This window comes from Balaenoptera borealis (assembly GCF_965194805.1).
Source record: "Balaenoptera borealis genome assembly, chromosome: 19".
NCBI lineage: Eukaryota > Metazoa > Chordata > Mammalia > Artiodactyla > Balaenopteridae > Balaenoptera > Balaenoptera borealis.
In genome coordinates, this window is record NC_138878.1 from 55401722 (window position 1) to 55418828 (window position 17107).

Genomic DNA, 17107 nt, shown 5'->3' on the forward strand with positions numbered 1-17107 from the left:
TGCTGTGCTTAAGGTCACACAACTGATAAGTAGCAAAGCTGGGATTAGAACTCAGTTGGATCCAGAGTACACTGACTCCAGATCCATCCACTAATCGAGCCGAATAAGCAGCCAGTGAGCACCTCCTGGGTGCCAGGCCCTCTCTAGGGAGTCCCAGCTCGACTCTCAAGACTGGCAGGTGAGGGTGAGAGTCTCAGTAGGGACTGCAAGAGAACCAAAAAGGACGATGCAGGAGCTAAAGTCCCATCATTGATCATTTTAAAATGACTCTACTCAGCAAAGGAAACCATCGACCAAAAAAAAAAAAAAGGCAACTTACGGAATGGAAGAAAATATTTGCCAACCACATATTTAATACGGGGTTAATATCCAAAATATACAAAGAAGTCATTATAGCTCAAAAGCAATAAAACCAATAACCCAATTTAAAAATGGGCAAAGGACCTGAATAGACATTTTTTCCCAAGAAGACATACGAATGGCCAACAGGTACAAGAAAAGGTGCTAAATATCACTAATCATCAGGAAAGTGCAAATCAAAACCACGGTGAGATATCACCTCACACCTGTTAGGATGGGTGTTATCAAAAAAACAAGAGATAACAAGTGTGGCAAGGATGTAGAGAAAAGGGAATCTTTGTCCATTGTTGGTGGGAACTGGTGTAAACTGGTGCAACCACTATGGAAAACAGAATGGAAGTTCCTCAGGAAATTAAAAACAGAACTACAGTAGGACCCAGGAATCCCATTTCTGGGTATCTATCCAAAGGAAATGAAACTATAATTGCAAAGTGATGTTTGCACTCTCACATTCATTGCAGCATTATTCACAATAGCCAAGGTGTGAAATCAACCTAAGTATCTGTCAATGGATGAATGGATAAAGAAGATGTGGTATGTGTGTATGTATGTGTGTGAAATATCATTCAGCCTTGGATAACGCTGGAAATCTTGTCATTTGCAGCAACATGGATGAACCTGGAGGGCATTATGCTAAGTGAAATAAGCCAGCCAGAGAAAGACAAATACTGCATGGTATCACTTATGTGAAATCTAAAAATAAAAGTCAAACTCAGAAACAGAGAGTAGAAAAGTGAGTGGTTTCCATAAGCTGGGAGGTGGTGGAAAAAGGGAGAGGTTGGTGAAAGGGTACAAACTTTCAGTTATAAGGTGAATTTTTAAAAACTGGGTAAAGATCCCTCCTGACTATTCAGGGTTTCACAAATCACAAGATTTGATGTCATGTACACAACATTTTGTAGCTCAATATCTGTTTCACAAAGTTACAAACAATCTGTAACTTTAAAAGTGCATTGGCTTTATTTTTTGAATAAATAATACATTCACATAATTTTTAGAGTAAAATATAACAAAGTATGAAGTGTGAGAAGTCTCATTCCCACCCCTTTCTCAACCTACGCTTCCTTCACCCCCACTGCTGTGAGTAAGCATTAGTTTCTTTTGTATCCTTCTATCATTTTCTCCAGATATTATTTTCCTCTTTTCTTACATAATAGGTAATAAGCTATATACATTGGCCTGTATCACTTAACAATATATTCTAGAGATATAGGGAGTGTCCTGATTATTTTTTATAGGTATCCAGTACTCCACTTTGTGTATATATTATGGTTTATTTGATTATTCCCTGTTGATGGACACTCACTTTTTCCCAGTCTTTTGCCATTACAACACATGCTGTCATTAGGGCGGCCATGGATAGTTGTGCAAGTTGTGCACTGTACAAAGGTGCCGTTTATAGGACAGATATTGTAAATTTGTACTGCTGATTTCCAGCAGATGGAAGTAAGAGTGTTGAGGAAGGCTCTATATGGGCCACTAGCAATGCTGGCTAGAACAATTACCTTTGTATGTACATCATTTTGTACGTGCAGTTATATCTAAAGGTAAACTTCCAAAAGTGGGATTGCTGGGTTAAAGGGTAAATGCATTTGTCATTTGGACAGATCTTGCCCTGCATTTTTCCTTCTCATTAGCAAAATGTGAGACTGCCTGTTTTCCCACAGCCTCACCACCAGACCGCATTGTCAAATATTTGGATTTTTGCCAATCTGATAGGTGAAAAGGGGTATTGAGTGCAGTTTTAATTCACATTTCTCCTGTTACGAGTGTAATTAGGCATCTTTTCATGTTACTTCTTTTGTATTACTTGGTCAGTGAACTGACCGTGTCTTTGGCTTACTTTTCTATTGGGATGTTGGTGTTTTTCTTCTTGATTTCTATATTTGGCTGATTATAACTTTGTTAGTGATATGAGGTGTACTTCTTTTTTCTAGTTCATCATTTGTCTTTTGACTTTGCTTATGGTGGTTTGTTTTGTTGGTTGGTTGGTTGGTTGGTTGGCTGGTTGGCTTTGGGGGGAGAGGGTTGGCCATGCATAAGACTTGATTTTTATGTAGAAAATCATTTAAAATATTTTATTAATTTTTAACAGAATAGATAATACAGGGATACAGTCCTTTTGTAGATAAATTCAGAACTTATAGCTATGGTTGAGGTTATCTTTGGTCCCCACACCCAACCCTACTCTCATCCCGCCTCTTCAAAGTCTGCCACAGTTATCCTCTTGATGTTCATATCTCTGGACATTTATTTCTGCATTTCTGTTCATATGTAAATCTGCACTGAAAAATATATAGAGGGCTTCCCTGGTGGCGCAGTGGTTAAGAATCTGCCTGCCAATGCAGGGGACACTGGTTTGATCTCTGGTCCGGGAATAGCCCACATGCCACGGAGCAACCAAGCCCGTGTGCCACAACTACTGAAGCCAGTGTGCCACAACTACTGAAGCCTGCGTGCCTAGAGACTGTGCTCTGCAACAGAAGCCACCGCAATGAGAAGCCCGTGCACCGCAACAAAGAGTAACCCCCGCTCTCAGCAACTAGAGAAAACTCGCGTGCAGCAGCAAAGACCCAATGCAGCCAAAAATTAAATAAATGAATAAATAAATAAATTTATTACAAAAAGAAAAATATATAGAATTATTTTAGGGTTTCCCAAGTTCTTCGTGGTTGACAGTGTTCTTGACAGTCTGCAAAACATGTCTCCAATGATAAGTACTTTGCAGATTCCAAAACATCTACTACACTTTGGAAAGCCCTTCCTGGTGGGTGAAAACACATTTCAGGCTACTAATTTATTCTTAGTTAGTACTATTTTGTGGTTTTCTTTATTGTTTTTTATTAGCAAATGTTTTTGTACCTATCTCTAAATTAAAAGACTTCCTTTAAAAAAACATCTTTATTGAGATATAATTCATATGCTATAAAATTCACCCATTTAAAAGGTACAATTTAATGTTTTTTTGATATATTCACAGAATTGTGCAACCATCGCTACAATCTAATTAGAACATTTTAATCACCCCAAAAAGAAACCCCATACCCTTTAGCAGTCACTTCCATTTCCCCCACTCAGGCCCCTGGCAGCTAATCTACTTTCTGTCTCTATAGATTTGCCTCTTCTGGACACTTCATGTAAATGGAACTGTACAATATATGGTCTTAAAAAGCTTTCCTTCTATTTAACGAACCACAATATCATTATCACTCCTAACTAAAAACAAAGCAATAAAGGCAAAATGAAAAAGATCCATAGTTCATTAAATCATCAAATGTCTGGCCAATGTTCACATTTCCAGATCTTCTAAAGACCACATATAATTTTTTGTAATTTCTTTGCAGCAGGATCCAAACAAGGCCACCCAGTGCTACTGGTTGCTATTTCTTAAATTCTCCTTTTTTTAAAAAAAAATTATCTACTTATTTATTTTTGGCTGCGTTGGGTCTCCGTTGCCACGCGTGGGCTTTCTCCAGTTGCGGAGAGCGGGGGCTACTCTTTGTTGCGGAGTGCAGGCTCCAGTAGTTGTGGCACATGGGCTTAGTTGCTCCACAACATGTGGGATCTTCCCAGACCAGAGTTCGAACCTGTGTCCCCTGCATAGGCAGGCAGATTCTTAACCACTGCGCCACCAGGGAAGTCCCTGGTTGCTCTTTCTTTAAACCTCCTTTTATCTACTGCTGCCCCTCCATCACTTTTCCCTCACCTGGCAGTTTATCTGATGGATACCTGGGTTGCTGGTCATGTAGAGCAGCGCTGCCCGATAGAAATACAATGAGAGCAACACATATAATCAAGAAATTTCTGGGACGTCCCTGGTGGTCCAGTGGTTAAGAATCCACCTTCCAATGCAGGGGACGCGGGTTTGATCCCTGGTCGGGGGAACTAAGATCCCGTATGCCACGGGGCAACTAAGCCCACGCACTGCAGCTACTGAGCCCACGCGCTCTGGAGCTCTCGCACCACTAGATAGAAGCCCACGTGCCACAACGAAGAGCCCGCGCACTGCAAGGAAAGATCCCGCGTGCCGCAACTAAGACCCAACACAGCCAAAAATAAGTAAATAAATATTTTTAAAAAAAAGAAATTTCTAATACCTACACTTAAAAAAAGAAGTAAAAAGAAACACGTGAAATTATTTTTAACAATGTTTTATTTAACCTACTCTACCAAAATAATATTTCAACATATAGTCAATGTAAAAATTATCAGATATTTTAAATTCTTTTTTTATACTAAGTCTTTTTTTTTAAAGGAACATTTATTTATTTATTTATTTATTTATTTATTTATTTATTGGGCTGTGTTGGGTCTTCGTTGTTGCATGCAGGCTTTCTCTATTTGTGGCGAGGTGGGGTCTACTCTTCGTTGTGGTGCGTAGGCTCCTCACTGCGGTGGCTTCTCTTGCTGCGGAGCACGGGCTCTAGGCGCACAGGGCTTCAGTAGTTGTGGCTCGCAGGCTCTAGAGAGCAGGCTCAGTAGTTGTGATGCACGGGCCTAGTTGCTCCGCGGCATGTGGGATCTTCCCAGACCAGGGCTTGAACCCGCGACCCCTGCATTGGCAGACGGATTCTTAAGCACTGCGCCACCAGAGAAGTCCTATACTAAGTCTTTAAAATCCATATGTATTTTACACTGTCAGCACATCTCACTTTGCACCAGCCATGATTCAAGGGCTCAGTAGCCACATGTGGCTCGTAGCTGTCATTAGATAGTGCTCTCCTAGTTGTAGAGTTTCCCACAGTTTTGATCTGGCTGATGCAACTTTGTGGTGTCATTTAATGTGTTCCTCTGTCCCCTGCATTTCCTGTAAACTGGGACTTGGGTCAAGAAGCTCAATCAGATTCAGGTTTGGAGTTTTTGTTTTTATTTTTATTTTTCGCCAACACCTTCCTTTGTGGTGCTTCATATGTCCATCAAGAGGCACATCCTGTCCCGTCATCTCTCCTTTTGTGATGTCAGCAACCACAGATATTCAATGCCCAGACACATTAGTTCATTAGAGGTTGCAAAATGGCAATATTCTCATTTCTAAATGTTTGACCTTTACCAAACATCATATGGTTTCCCAAACCCAAAGCATCATATGATTCCCAGACTCTTTACAAATCTTTGTATTTTACAATATGCTTTTCAATTTTTTTATGGTTTAAAAGACAAGGTTAGGTTGTTTTTTTTAAGGACTTCTTAATTTTCAAAAATTGTAACAGAGTTAAAAAGTCTTTTCAGTTTTCAAGATGCTTAATTCATTTGAAATATGCATTGAGCACGTACTGTGTGTGTGTAGCAGTGAACAAAACAGAGACTGACAGCCCAGTGGGGAGGGACAGATGAAAATAAGTAAAGAAACAAAATAATTTCAGGTTATAATCTGTGGTCTGAAGGAAATGAGCAGGGTGGTGTGCAAGAGAGCATGCGTGGAGTAAGCCCTGTAAATTGGGTGGTCAGGGAAGGTCTTTCCAGAAGAGGACATTGAAGCCAAGAGCTGAAAGCTACCCTGTGAAGGTAGGGGAGGTTGTGGCATCCCCAGGAAAAGGGACAACAAGTGTAAAGGCTGAAAAGTGGGAATAAGAGGGATGCAAAGGAGGCCAGTATGGCTGGAGAGGGCTGTTGGGGGCGGGGAGAGGAAAACTTTTAAGTCTGAGAGGTGAGGAGGGCAGATGTGCTGGCACTGGTCGGCTGCCGGGAGGACTCTTTAAGCCTGAATGAGATGGAGCTAAGGGAGGATTCTGAGCAGGGGAGGAATGTGACCTGCCTCAGATGTTCACAGGGTCCCTCCAGCTGTGGGTGGGGGGAAGAGACTGTGGGGACAGAAGAGGAGCAGGGAGACCAGGGAGAAGGTTGCTGCGATGGTCCAATGGGGGACAAAACCAGGGTAGGGGCCATGGAGGGGGCAGAAGTGTATGTGTCCTAGATCTTTTGAAAGTAGAGCTGACAGATTTGCTGATGGATTAGGTGTGGGTAGTGAGATAAAAGAGAGGAATCAAGGCTGACTCAAAGATTTTAACTCAAGCACCTGGGTGGGTGGTGATGCTATTCCTGAGATGGGTAAGACTGTGGGAGGAGAGGTTTTGAAATCAAGAGTTCAGTTTTGGCCATTTCCACACAGAGATGTCAGATAAGGCTTCCACTGTTAAGTGTGTGGATTCTGCAGAGCAGTCGGGGCTGGGATGTAGCCTTTACAGTCATTGGCATGGGATGGCTTTCAGAGGTTCGGGCCTCAATGACATCTCCATGACGAGTGTACATCTCAAGAAAAGCGTGCAAATTCCAGGCCTTGGAGCCCCTCCAACCTTTAGAGGTCTGGAAGAGAAGGAGACTCCAGCCAAGGAAACTGACAACAGTCAGAGAAAAAGGTATTTCAGAAGAACGGGATAGGCAAATGGACAATGTGCAGCGTGGTTGGGGGGCGGGGGTGTCAGATTTTAAGAGGGACAGTGTCACACTGTATCATAAGGGAAGGAGTCAGGTTGATGGCGTGACGGTAGAAGGTGAAGAGTTCCTGTGTGATTGTCTCCACGCTCTGTGGTTTCTAGAGCCCTTCATGATTTGCAAAGCATGTTACTCATTTAGAAAGCATTTTGCAAAGTTCTTGGCTACAAAGCATTTTTTAGAGCCAGAAAATTTCGCTTCTGTTCATACCCCAGAGCAGTGTTTCTCAAACCATGTTGCAACCCATCTGTTGGTCATGAAATTTAGTTAAGTCATGACCAGCATCTTTAAAAATAAAATAGAATAAGACATTGCAGAGCGTGTTACATAGCGAAAGTCAGAATTGTGTCGTGAAATCTTTTTTTTTTTGAGTCACATTATAAAATGCATTCTTACTATAGGTGTGGTCAAAACATTTGAAAGACTGCCCCAGAGAACCTCTTGCAAAGAGTGCATTGAAGATCAGCGCAAGAATGTTCAATGAAAGTGTCTGTAAAGTTAAAAACTGGAAATAAACTAAATGTCTGTCATCAGGAGGATAGTTTGTTTATAAAACAGGAATACTACACAGCAGTGAAAATGCACTCATTTGATCTATATATCAACATGGATAGATCTTGAAAACGTACAGCTGAGTGAAAAAAGCAAGTTTCAAATTACATGATTATAATAGCAGTTCTTTAAATCAAAATAAGGCACAGGATACCAAATTTTTTGTGTGAGAAAATGGCAGAATATAAGTAGTAGAAGTACTGACACATCTTTTTTTATTGAAGTATAGTTGATTTACAGTATTATATTAGCTTCAGGTGTACAACATAGTGATTCAATATTTTTATAGATTATAGTCCATTTAAAGTTATCATAAAATATTGGCTATATTCTCTGTGCTGTACAATATGTCCTTGTAGCTTATTTATTTTATTCATAGTAGTTTGTATCTCTTAATCCCCTATCCCTATCTTGCCCCTCCCCCCATGCCCTCTCCTCACTGGTTTGTTCTAATTTGTTCTCTATATCTGTGAGTCTGTTTCTGCTTTGTTATATTCATTCATTTTATTTTTTAGATTCCACATATAAGTGATAACATACAGTATTTGTCTTTGTCTGACTTATTTCACTAAGCATAATACCCACTAGGTCCACCCATGTGACACATAGTTCTTTGCAAGGATACACCAACTCCTTGATGGTTACCTTGGGGGAGGGTGGGGGTAATGGAGCAAGAGAAGGGTACACAGAGGGCTCCAACCATACCTGTCATGTTACAGTTCTTAAATATAGAGTAGCTGAAAATATGTTCTGGGGTGATGGGCATACGACTTTATTCCCAGTTGAAATTTGGAGGCCTCCATTGTGTCAGGTGCCAATTATTTAGTTGCTGGAAATGGTAGGATGGGGGGACCAAAGGGCCTTGGGGAAGGGGCAGAGGTGGTGGCATGTATCAGTCAGGGCCCTAGCTGTAAGGGGGCTGGCCTGGAGGAAAGACTAATTATCAAACTCCGAGATAGAAGGAGCTGTGTGGACAGGATGGCAGGACCGACCTTTGAGGGAGAGAGACAACCAGCACGGGGAGGAAGCCAGGGAGAGAAATGCCACAGCTCCATTCTCCTCCTGCTCCCTGACCTCAACTGGACAGGCCCCACCTGCAGCCAGAGGGTCAAGAAAGCCTGTGGTACAGACCACAGGTGCCATCACGTGGGGGGAGGAAGGGTGGAGAGCAGGCCTGCGGGGACTCGCCAGCACGGCAGGCAGGGAGCTTGGGGCAGCATCTCTTTACCAGCTGCTACACGAGCGCTGAGTTTCATCAATTCACATCTTACCATCTCTGAAAATGGACTTTATCTGACAGTGGATGGTGGCTCAGCTTTGTGGAAATGCAGCATTCAGTTTTTTTTTTTTTTAATAAATAGATTTATTTATTTATTTATTTACTTTTGGCTGCATTGGGTCTTCATTGCTGCGCACGGGCTTTCTCTAGTTGCGGCGAGCGGGGGCTACTCTTCGTTGCGGTGCGCGGGCTTCTCATTGTGGTGGCTTCTCTTGTTGCGGAGCACAGTCTCTAGGTGCACAGGCTTCAGTAGTTGTGGCACGTGGGCTCAGTAGTTGTGGCTTGCGGGGTCTAGAGCACAGGCTCAGTAGTTGTGGCGCACGGGCTTAGTTGCGCCGCAGCATGTGGGGTCTTCCTGTTCCAGGGCTCTAACCCGTGTCCCCTGCATTGGCAGGCGGATTCTCAACCACTGCGCCACCAGAGAAGTCCCATAACATTCAGTGTTTTAGTAGCTGGTACAGCCTCACCCATACCAACCTGCTGGGCGTCAGCCTTGGGTGCTGGTTATATGATTCTGGATTTTTCTCCCTTTATGAAAAGTCCATAGTTGTTTCGGGAAAGGCATTGGGGCTCCCTAGGCCACCCCTCTGACCCCCCCGCTCACCCCTGCCCACCCCCCAGGCCATGGACAGCCAGAAGCAGTTCACCGGTCCAGAAATCCAATTCCTGCTTTCGTGCTCCGAAGCGGATGAGAACGAGATGATCGACTGCGACGAGTTTGCCAACCGCTTCCAGGAGCCAGCCCGCGACATCGGCTTCAACGTGGCCGTGCTGCTCACCAACCTGTCGGAGCACGTGCCTCACGACCCGCGCCTGCGCAACTTCCTCGAGCTGGCCGGGAGCATCCTCGAGTACTTCCGGCCCTACCTGGGCCGCATCGAGATCATGGGCGCCTCCCGCCGCATCGAGCGTATCTACTTCGAGATCTCGGAGACCAACCGCGCCCAGTGGGAGATGCCCCAGGTCGGTGGCCCCGCACACGCGCATGCTTGCCTCCCGGGGCTTCGGGTCACGCTCCTCGCACGCTTGGACCACACACGGGGCTGTGCACGCTTCGCACATCTGCTCTGCAGACCCTGGTGTGCCCCTGCTCTGCTCGTGCAAGCCCATGCCCACCCTTCTGCACACGTTGTATGGGTGCTGCTGTGCCCTTGCGCACCCCTGGTTCTCCCATGCCCACCTCGTGCAGACTCGGCATGGACATATACCCTTATACATGCAGCAGCGTCTGTGGGCCCTCACTGCGGCTGCTCGCACACCACGCCTGCCACTTGCACACTCACCCTGGGAGCTCTTATAATCCTGATGTGACCACACCCACACTCTTGTACTTGAACCCACGTGGTTACACACACCTTGCTCACCTTACCAGCAGCCCCTGGTGTGCCCTCTCTTGGCCCTGGCCTGCCCATGCCCACTCTTTTGCACACTCACCATGGGGGCTCTAGGGTGCCCTGATGACTGGTGACTGGCATTTTGTGCCCCCAAATGCCCTCTGAGTTCCTAGCACACAATGCCCTTCCCACTTATGCTGGGCCCACATGTGTGTGCACCTCTCTTGCACACTCACTCTGAGGATGCCAGTGTGCATTCCTGCAGCCCTGGCATGCCATATGGTTGCCCGCCCTCACTCATTCACCCACACATGCCCTGGCACACCCATGCTCAATCATGAGCACTTGGACCACCCTCACCAACTCACCCGCAAGAGCCCCTGCGTGTCCTTGGTGGCCAGGCCTACTCCTTGACCTGATGTGCCCCGAATATGCCCAGCCTACAAGTGTTTGAATGCCCCTTACACACTCACTTGCTCCAAAGTATGCTCACGTAGCCCTGGCACGCCCCCAGCCCACCTTACACACTTAGCCTGCATGTGGTTCCCATCCCCCATTTTCTCACCCTCCCATGTGCCCCTCATGCACGCTCGGCCCCTGGCCCTGCCCCTGCTGTCCAGGTGGCCCTCCTGGCCACACTCACCGTGCACACCAAGCCTGCGTGCTCCTTACCTGCCCCTTGCACTCCCACTTCCCTTTTATTCCTCAGATGCCCCCAGGCACCTGCACACTCCTCCCATTTGCTCTTGCACACCCTTCCCACCTTACACACAGTTCATGAGACTTGCACTCCCATCATCTCAACACCTGGGCCCCTTGAGTCTCCTCCTCAGTGACACCTGGCTCATGCACGCCCGGGCTTGTGCCCTACCCTGAGCCCTGCCCTCACGTTCTGGGCCCTCTTACACTGACTCCCAGGTCCTCTTGCACACTCATCCTGCCGCACATGCACTGACCATATGAATTGTAGACCCCTCCCACATTTACACTCCCCACCCGCGGTTTCACCCAGGCCCTTGCATGCCTGCCCCATATGCCCATGTCCGCCGAGCACACTGAGCCGGGCATGGTCACATTCTTCCCATGTCCTCCCATGCCGCCACGCCCTCCTCACACCGGATTCCTCCCTTAGTCCCGGTGCCCTCTCACAAGGCTCTTGCACATCGGCCCTTTCACATACTCCACCGGAACGCCCAAGGTTTTGCACACTCACCTGTGTCCCTTGGGGCACCACTGTATACTCCTCCTCTCCAATCTGGCTTAAAAGCCATTGCATCATCCTTGCACCCGGGACGTCTGCACATCCCTGCCTCTGCAGGAAGCCCTGGTTCACCACTGGCGCTTCACACTCTAGTACACCCCGTGGGAGCTCCGCCCCTCACGTGCACCCCACGTGCACACTCTTTCTGTTAGTGTTATTCCTCCAAACACCCACTTCCTCCTGCTCACTCCTTCCCATTCCCACGTTCTCCCGCCCGTCCGGAGTCCATGTCTGCCTGCGTGGCCCTCTAGCGCTCATGCAGCAGTACCACAATAGCAAGCACTAGACGGCGTTTGGCAGGTGCCAGGCACTGTCCTAATCACTCAGCATCTATTAACTCATTTAATCCTCACGCCAACCCTTTTACGCATGGGTTCTACTATTATTCCCCGATTTACATAAGGGGAAACCGAAGCCCAGAGAGTTAAGTCTAACTCAGTGGCAGAATCAGCATTCGAACCCAGGCAGGCTGGCTGCAGAATCCTTGCCCTCAACCACTATGCTCCGTCTGTCGAAGCCAAGAACATCGATTCTGGAACCAGCTTGTTGGGAATTCGAATCCTACACCTGCCACCTCTCAGCTGCATCACCCCGGACACGTGACTTTCTGGGCTTCCATTTCCTCATCTGTAAAATGGGGATATCGGCCCCTACTTCTAGGATGGTTTGCGAGGTTTTAATGAGAGACCATACATAAAATGCTGGATACAGGGCCTAGCCTTGCTGAGGTTCTTACAAGTGCACCTACAGCGAGCGCTATATAGGTTCGCTTTCAAAAATAAAAACGACGATGCTTAGAACAGCGGCGAACGCGCGTGGCTGCCACCGCTGTTGTCCCAAGTCCCCGCCGACGGCGCCCCCATCACGTCCCCTCCGTCCCGCGCTGCAGGTGAAGGAGTCGAAGCGTCAGTTCATCTTCGACGTGGTGAACGAGGGCGGCGAGTCGGAGAAGATGGAGCTCTTCGTGAGCTTCTGCGAGGACACCATCTTCGAGATGCAGATCGCCGCGCAGATCTCGGAGACCGAGGGCGGGCCGGGGGAGGACAACGACGAGGGCGCGGGCGTGGCGGAGGCGGGCGCCGAGGGCGCAGAGGAGGGCGCGGCGGGGCCCGAGGGCGCGGCGGGGACGGCGGCGGCGGGCGCGACGGCGCGGCTGGCGGCGGCGGCGAGTCGGGCCCTGCGGGGCCTCAGCTACCGCAGCCTGCGGCGGCGCGTGCGGCGGCTGCGGCGGCTGACGGCGCGCGAGGCCGCGACGGCCGTGGCCGCGCTGCTCTGGGGGGCGCTGGCGTGCGCGGGGGCGGCGTGCGCGGGGGCGGCGGCGGGCGCGCTGCGCCTGCTCTGGGGCTCGCTCTTCGGCGGCGGCCTGGTGGAGGGCGCCAAGAAGGTGACGATGACCGAGCTCCTGGCGGGCATGCCCGACCCCACGGGCGACGAGGTGCGCGGCGAGCAGCCGGCCGGGCCCGGAGGCGACGCGGACGGCGAGGGTGCGGGCGAAGGCGCGGGCGACTCCGCGGAGGGCGCGGGCGACGAGGAGGCGGCGGCGCAGGAGGCCGGCCCGGGAGGCGCCGACGGGACTGTGGCCGTGGCCGAGGATGGCCCCTTCCGGCCCGAAGGGGCCGGCGGCCTCGGGGACATGGGTGACTTGACGCCGGTGGAGCCGCCCACGCCCGAGGGCTCCCCTATCATCAAGAGGAAGCTGGGGGTGAGAGCGCGGGCTGGGGCTTCAGGGTTTTGGAGAGATTGGGGTAGGAGGCAGGGTGAGAGAGGGAAAGAGAGACAAATAGAGGTTGGAGAGCGGTGCACAGAGAGGAAAAGGGCGGAGAGAGGGCCTGAGAGATACGCAGAGACAAAGAGAGACACACTGAGAGGTGGACGCAGAGATGGAGACCTGGAGGAAGTCTCCCGATGAAGAGGGTAGTGATTCTGGGAGAGACAGAGAAAAAAATATCTGGAGCCAGAAAGAGCAAGAGATCCAGAGACCAAATTAGAGGAGAAGCAGGACCAAGAACTAAAAAGACCGAAGATAGGGTCAGAGACACTGGGAAAGACCCTCAGAGATACAGGCGGTTGTGGGGAATTAAGTAGTCCACGTGACAGAGGCCCCTAAAGCATCCTCAGGCCCTCAGTGCAATAAGTGCCATGGGGGTGCGGTTGTCAAGGTGATGGAAGGCCATGAGGGGAGAAGAGCTCCACTTGGAGCCAGCCTGACTCTGCACAGTGCTTTAGCCAAGGCACTCCACCTCTCTGAGCCTCAGTTTCCCCTCTGTAAAATGAGAATCATAATCCCTCTTCTGGGGCGGGGTGGGGGGGAGTAAAACTTAGATTGCCCAGGAGAAACGGCCAGAAAGGGACACAGAGAGGAATAGGCAGGTCTGAGAGGCGCTTGGGGTGCAGGCTCAGCCCTGATACTTGCCCTGCTGCCAGGTGGATGGAGAGGAAGGGGAGCTGCCTCCAGAGCCCGAGCCTGAGAAAGCCGAGTGAGTGGCCTTGGGTCCAAGGGGCCCAGCCCCTATCACTGCCTCCCTCCTGGACTAGAAGCCTCCTGAGGTCAGGGCCTGAGGATGTCCTGGTCACTCTGGGACCTCAGCATCACCCATCCCAGGCCCAGGCCCAGAGGAGGGCCTCTGTGAAAGGCAGTAGAGAAATGAATGCTTCTCTCTTACCTGCAAGCCTTTCTCCCAGCCGTTCCCTCCGCCTGTGACACCTTCCCCTGTGCTTTGTCTCAGCCTTCCTCCTCCTTCCCATCTTGGCTCACATGGCTCCTTCTCTGGGAAGCCTACCTTGACACGCCCCCTAAGTTGAAGAGGTGTCTCCTCTGGGCTCCCATAAGCCCCTGAGCTACCCTCGTCCCAGCCCTGACCACTCCGGGCTGCCACTGTCTGGTGACGGGTCTGTACCCCATTGGACTGGAGCCCCATGGGGACAGGGCTGGAAGTTGTCTCACCACTGTGTCCCCAGCACCATCTAGACCTGGACCAGGCATGGGGTGGGCCCCAGCGCATGGCTTTGAATGAATGAATGAATGAATGAATGCATTCCCCAGGCACCTGCTCACTCTCTCTGTCTCCTGCCCTGCAGTGCTGAGAATGGGGAGAAGAAAGAAGTCCCCGAACCCCCACCAGAACCCCCCAAGAAGACAGCTCCTCCTCCCCCGCCTCCAAAGAAGGAGGGGGCTGGAGGCGGGGGCCTGGAATTCTGGGGAGAACTGGAAGTACAGAGGGTGAAGTTCTTGGTGAGGAACCCAGCAAGGGCACCCTGAAGCCTCCTCTCCCAGAAAACACTCACACCACCTCTCCCCCAACCCTGTCCTTGAGCCCACCTGGGCCAGGCTCATCTCTGTGGGGAAGTCGATATGGGCAGAGAGCAGAGATGTCCCCAGACAGAGCAGGACCTGGGCACAGGGCAGCATTTTCAGGTGGTCCCCACTTGGCTCTTCGGCCTCTCCCCGCTCACAATCCTTATTCCAGCCTCCCCGCTTTTGCGTACCTGGGGCCACCGGCCTCAGCTTCCCACCCCCATCCTCTATCCAAAGCTAAATCCAACTGAGGCCGTGGCGCTGTTCCTTCCACCGTGGCCTATTTCTTGGCTCCCAGCCTTCAGGTAGGAGCTGCCACACCAGCCCCAGCTCCTCCTGTGGGGGGAGAATTCATCTCCTCATCCAGCCCGGAAGAAGGGAGGTCAGGGCCCAGGGCTCCATCTGTCCTATCTCCTCTCCAGGCCAGCCTGACATGAGGGGCTGAGGGAAACATGTTGGACAGAGGGTGGTTCAGTGAGGATTCGGGGGAAGAATGGGGGATGGAGAGAACGATGGAGAGAAAAAGAGGAAGGGAGAGATGGAAGTAGATGTCCTCTGCCTGGGATGAAGCAGACAGGGTCCCCTCACCCGGGAGGCAGCATGGCAGAGTGGTTGGGAGTGTGGACTCTGGAGCTGGACCGCCTGGCTTCAAAGTCCAGGTCTGCCACTTCTTGGCTGCGTAACCTTGGACAAGACAGCTCACCACCCTGAGCCTCCATTTCCTCATCCAGAAAGTGGGCTTATCAGCAGTACCTACTTCATAGGGTTGTGGTGAGAATTAAACAGGTTCGTGTATATAAAGCTCTTAGCCCAGGCCTTGGTATACAATAAGCACTCAATAAATGGGAGATTGTGGGACCAGATATTAAGGACCCCGGTGCTTGGGTTGTGGGTGAATGTTGGGATAAATTCTCCCAGGAAGCGAGTGGACCGTGAGCTCTGTCTTTTTCTTTCTCTCTTCATCTTAGAACTACCTCTCCCGGAACTTTTACACTCTGCGATTCCTTGCCCTCTTCTTGGCATTTGCCATCAACTTCATCCTGCTGTTTTATAAGGTGCTGATCAAGAGGGGCCGGGAGAATCAGGCGCTTACCTGGGCTGTGGGGCGGGAGGCTCAGCCCCTAACGGGTTCCCAGGGCCCTTGCAGTTCACCAGGGACAAGGTCTTGGGCTCAGGGTCCCCAGGAAGGTTCAGGCTGAACACCTTGAGCTTAAGACCCCTGTGGTGGTGAGTATGGGTGTCTGGGTCCATCTGGAACAGATGCCTGAGTGCCCTGTGGGAGTTAGTGCAGGTAATCAGTCCTGGGTTCCACGCTCAGCTCTGCCGCTGGCCAGCCCTGTGCCCGTGGGTGCAGGCCTTCCCCTCTCTGCAACACCCGCTGATTTGGTTACATCTCTTTGTTCTCACATAAGCTAAAGAGAAATTTGTGGGGAGGAGGAAATGGGCAGCTCGTGGAAGAGAAGTAGAGGGCTAAGACGCAGGCCTCCCAAAGGACAAAGGGCCCCTCGGGGTCTTGCGCGAGATCTAGATAACAGGACAGAGGGGCAGTCTAGCAGAATGGTCAGAGCATGGCTTCTGTAGGATCAGTCTGGCTCTAACATTCACTGGCTGCATGATGTTAGACAAAGTTCTTAACCTTTCTGTGCCTTAATTTCCTCATCTGTAATATGGGATAATAACAGAGCCTACATCTTAGAACTGTGGGAATTAAAAGAGGATTAACATGAGGAATTCCCTGGCGGTCCAGTGGTTAGGACTCCACGCTTTCACTGCTGAAGGCGCGGGTTCAGTCCCTGATCAGGGAACTAAGATCCTGCAAGATGTGTGAGGCCCAGCCAAAAAAAAAAAAGAGGGTTGTTGTATGTAAAGTACTCAGAATAGTACCTGGCAAAAAAAAGGTGCTGTATAAATAAATGATAGCTACTACTAATTTTAGTATTAGTGTTAATATTAGTGTTAAAAGTAGTCTCTTTAGGGCTCCACTATCAAGACGAATCAACTCTGTTTTCAGTCCTCCTGTCACTCAGTTCAATAGTCAGATTCCCAGGACAGAATCTGATTTGCTAGCTAGGGTCCTGGGCCCACCCTTTGATCTTGATGGACAGTCCTGCCGAGACTGTATCTGAGAGGGCCCAGTTCTGGGTGTGGCAGACCAGGTACCAGGACACCGGGTCCCCACCCTGACTGACCTCTGTCCCCCTTTAGGTCTCAGACTCTCCACCAGGGGAGGATGATATGCAGAGCTCAGCAGCTGGGGACCTGTCAGGAGCAGGGTCAGGTGGAGGTTCTGGCTGGGGCTCGGGGGCCGGAGAGGAAGCAGAGGGCGACGAGGATGAGAACATGGTGTACTACTTCCTGGAGGAGAGCACGGGCTACATGGAACCTGCCTTGCGTTGCTTGAGCCTTCTGCATACGCTGGTGGCCTTTCTCTGCATCATTGGCTACAACTGTCTCAAGGTGGGTCATGACCACAGTCTTGGGGCTGGGGCGTGTGTGTGTGTGTGTGTATGTGTGTGTTTGGAGGGGATGTGTGCCGGGACAGGGGCTGGGGCATCTCACACAGTGATTGGGACAGAGGGGGGTCTAGGGTTGGG

General features: G+C 50.0%; 1 protein-coding gene across 2 annotated transcripts in view; it reads left to right on the plus strand.

Annotated features, from left to right (window-relative positions):
* Positions 1-17107, plus strand: part of RYR1 (ryanodine receptor 1) — a 117281-nt gene that overhangs the window by 90946 nt on the left and 9228 nt on the right. For both annotated transcript variants that reach the window (XM_082367486.1, XM_082367487.1), the window contains 6 exons: positions 9245-9586; positions 12108-12920; positions 13643-13695; positions 14297-14450; positions 15482-15568; positions 16719-16970. In XM_082367486.1, coding sequence (XP_082223612.1) covers positions 9245-9586; positions 12108-12920; positions 13643-13695; positions 14297-14450; positions 15482-15568; positions 16719-16970 — 1701 coding nt within the window. The remainder of the gene's footprint in view (positions 1-9244; positions 9587-12107; positions 12921-13642; positions 13696-14296; positions 14451-15481; positions 15569-16718; positions 16971-17107) is intronic.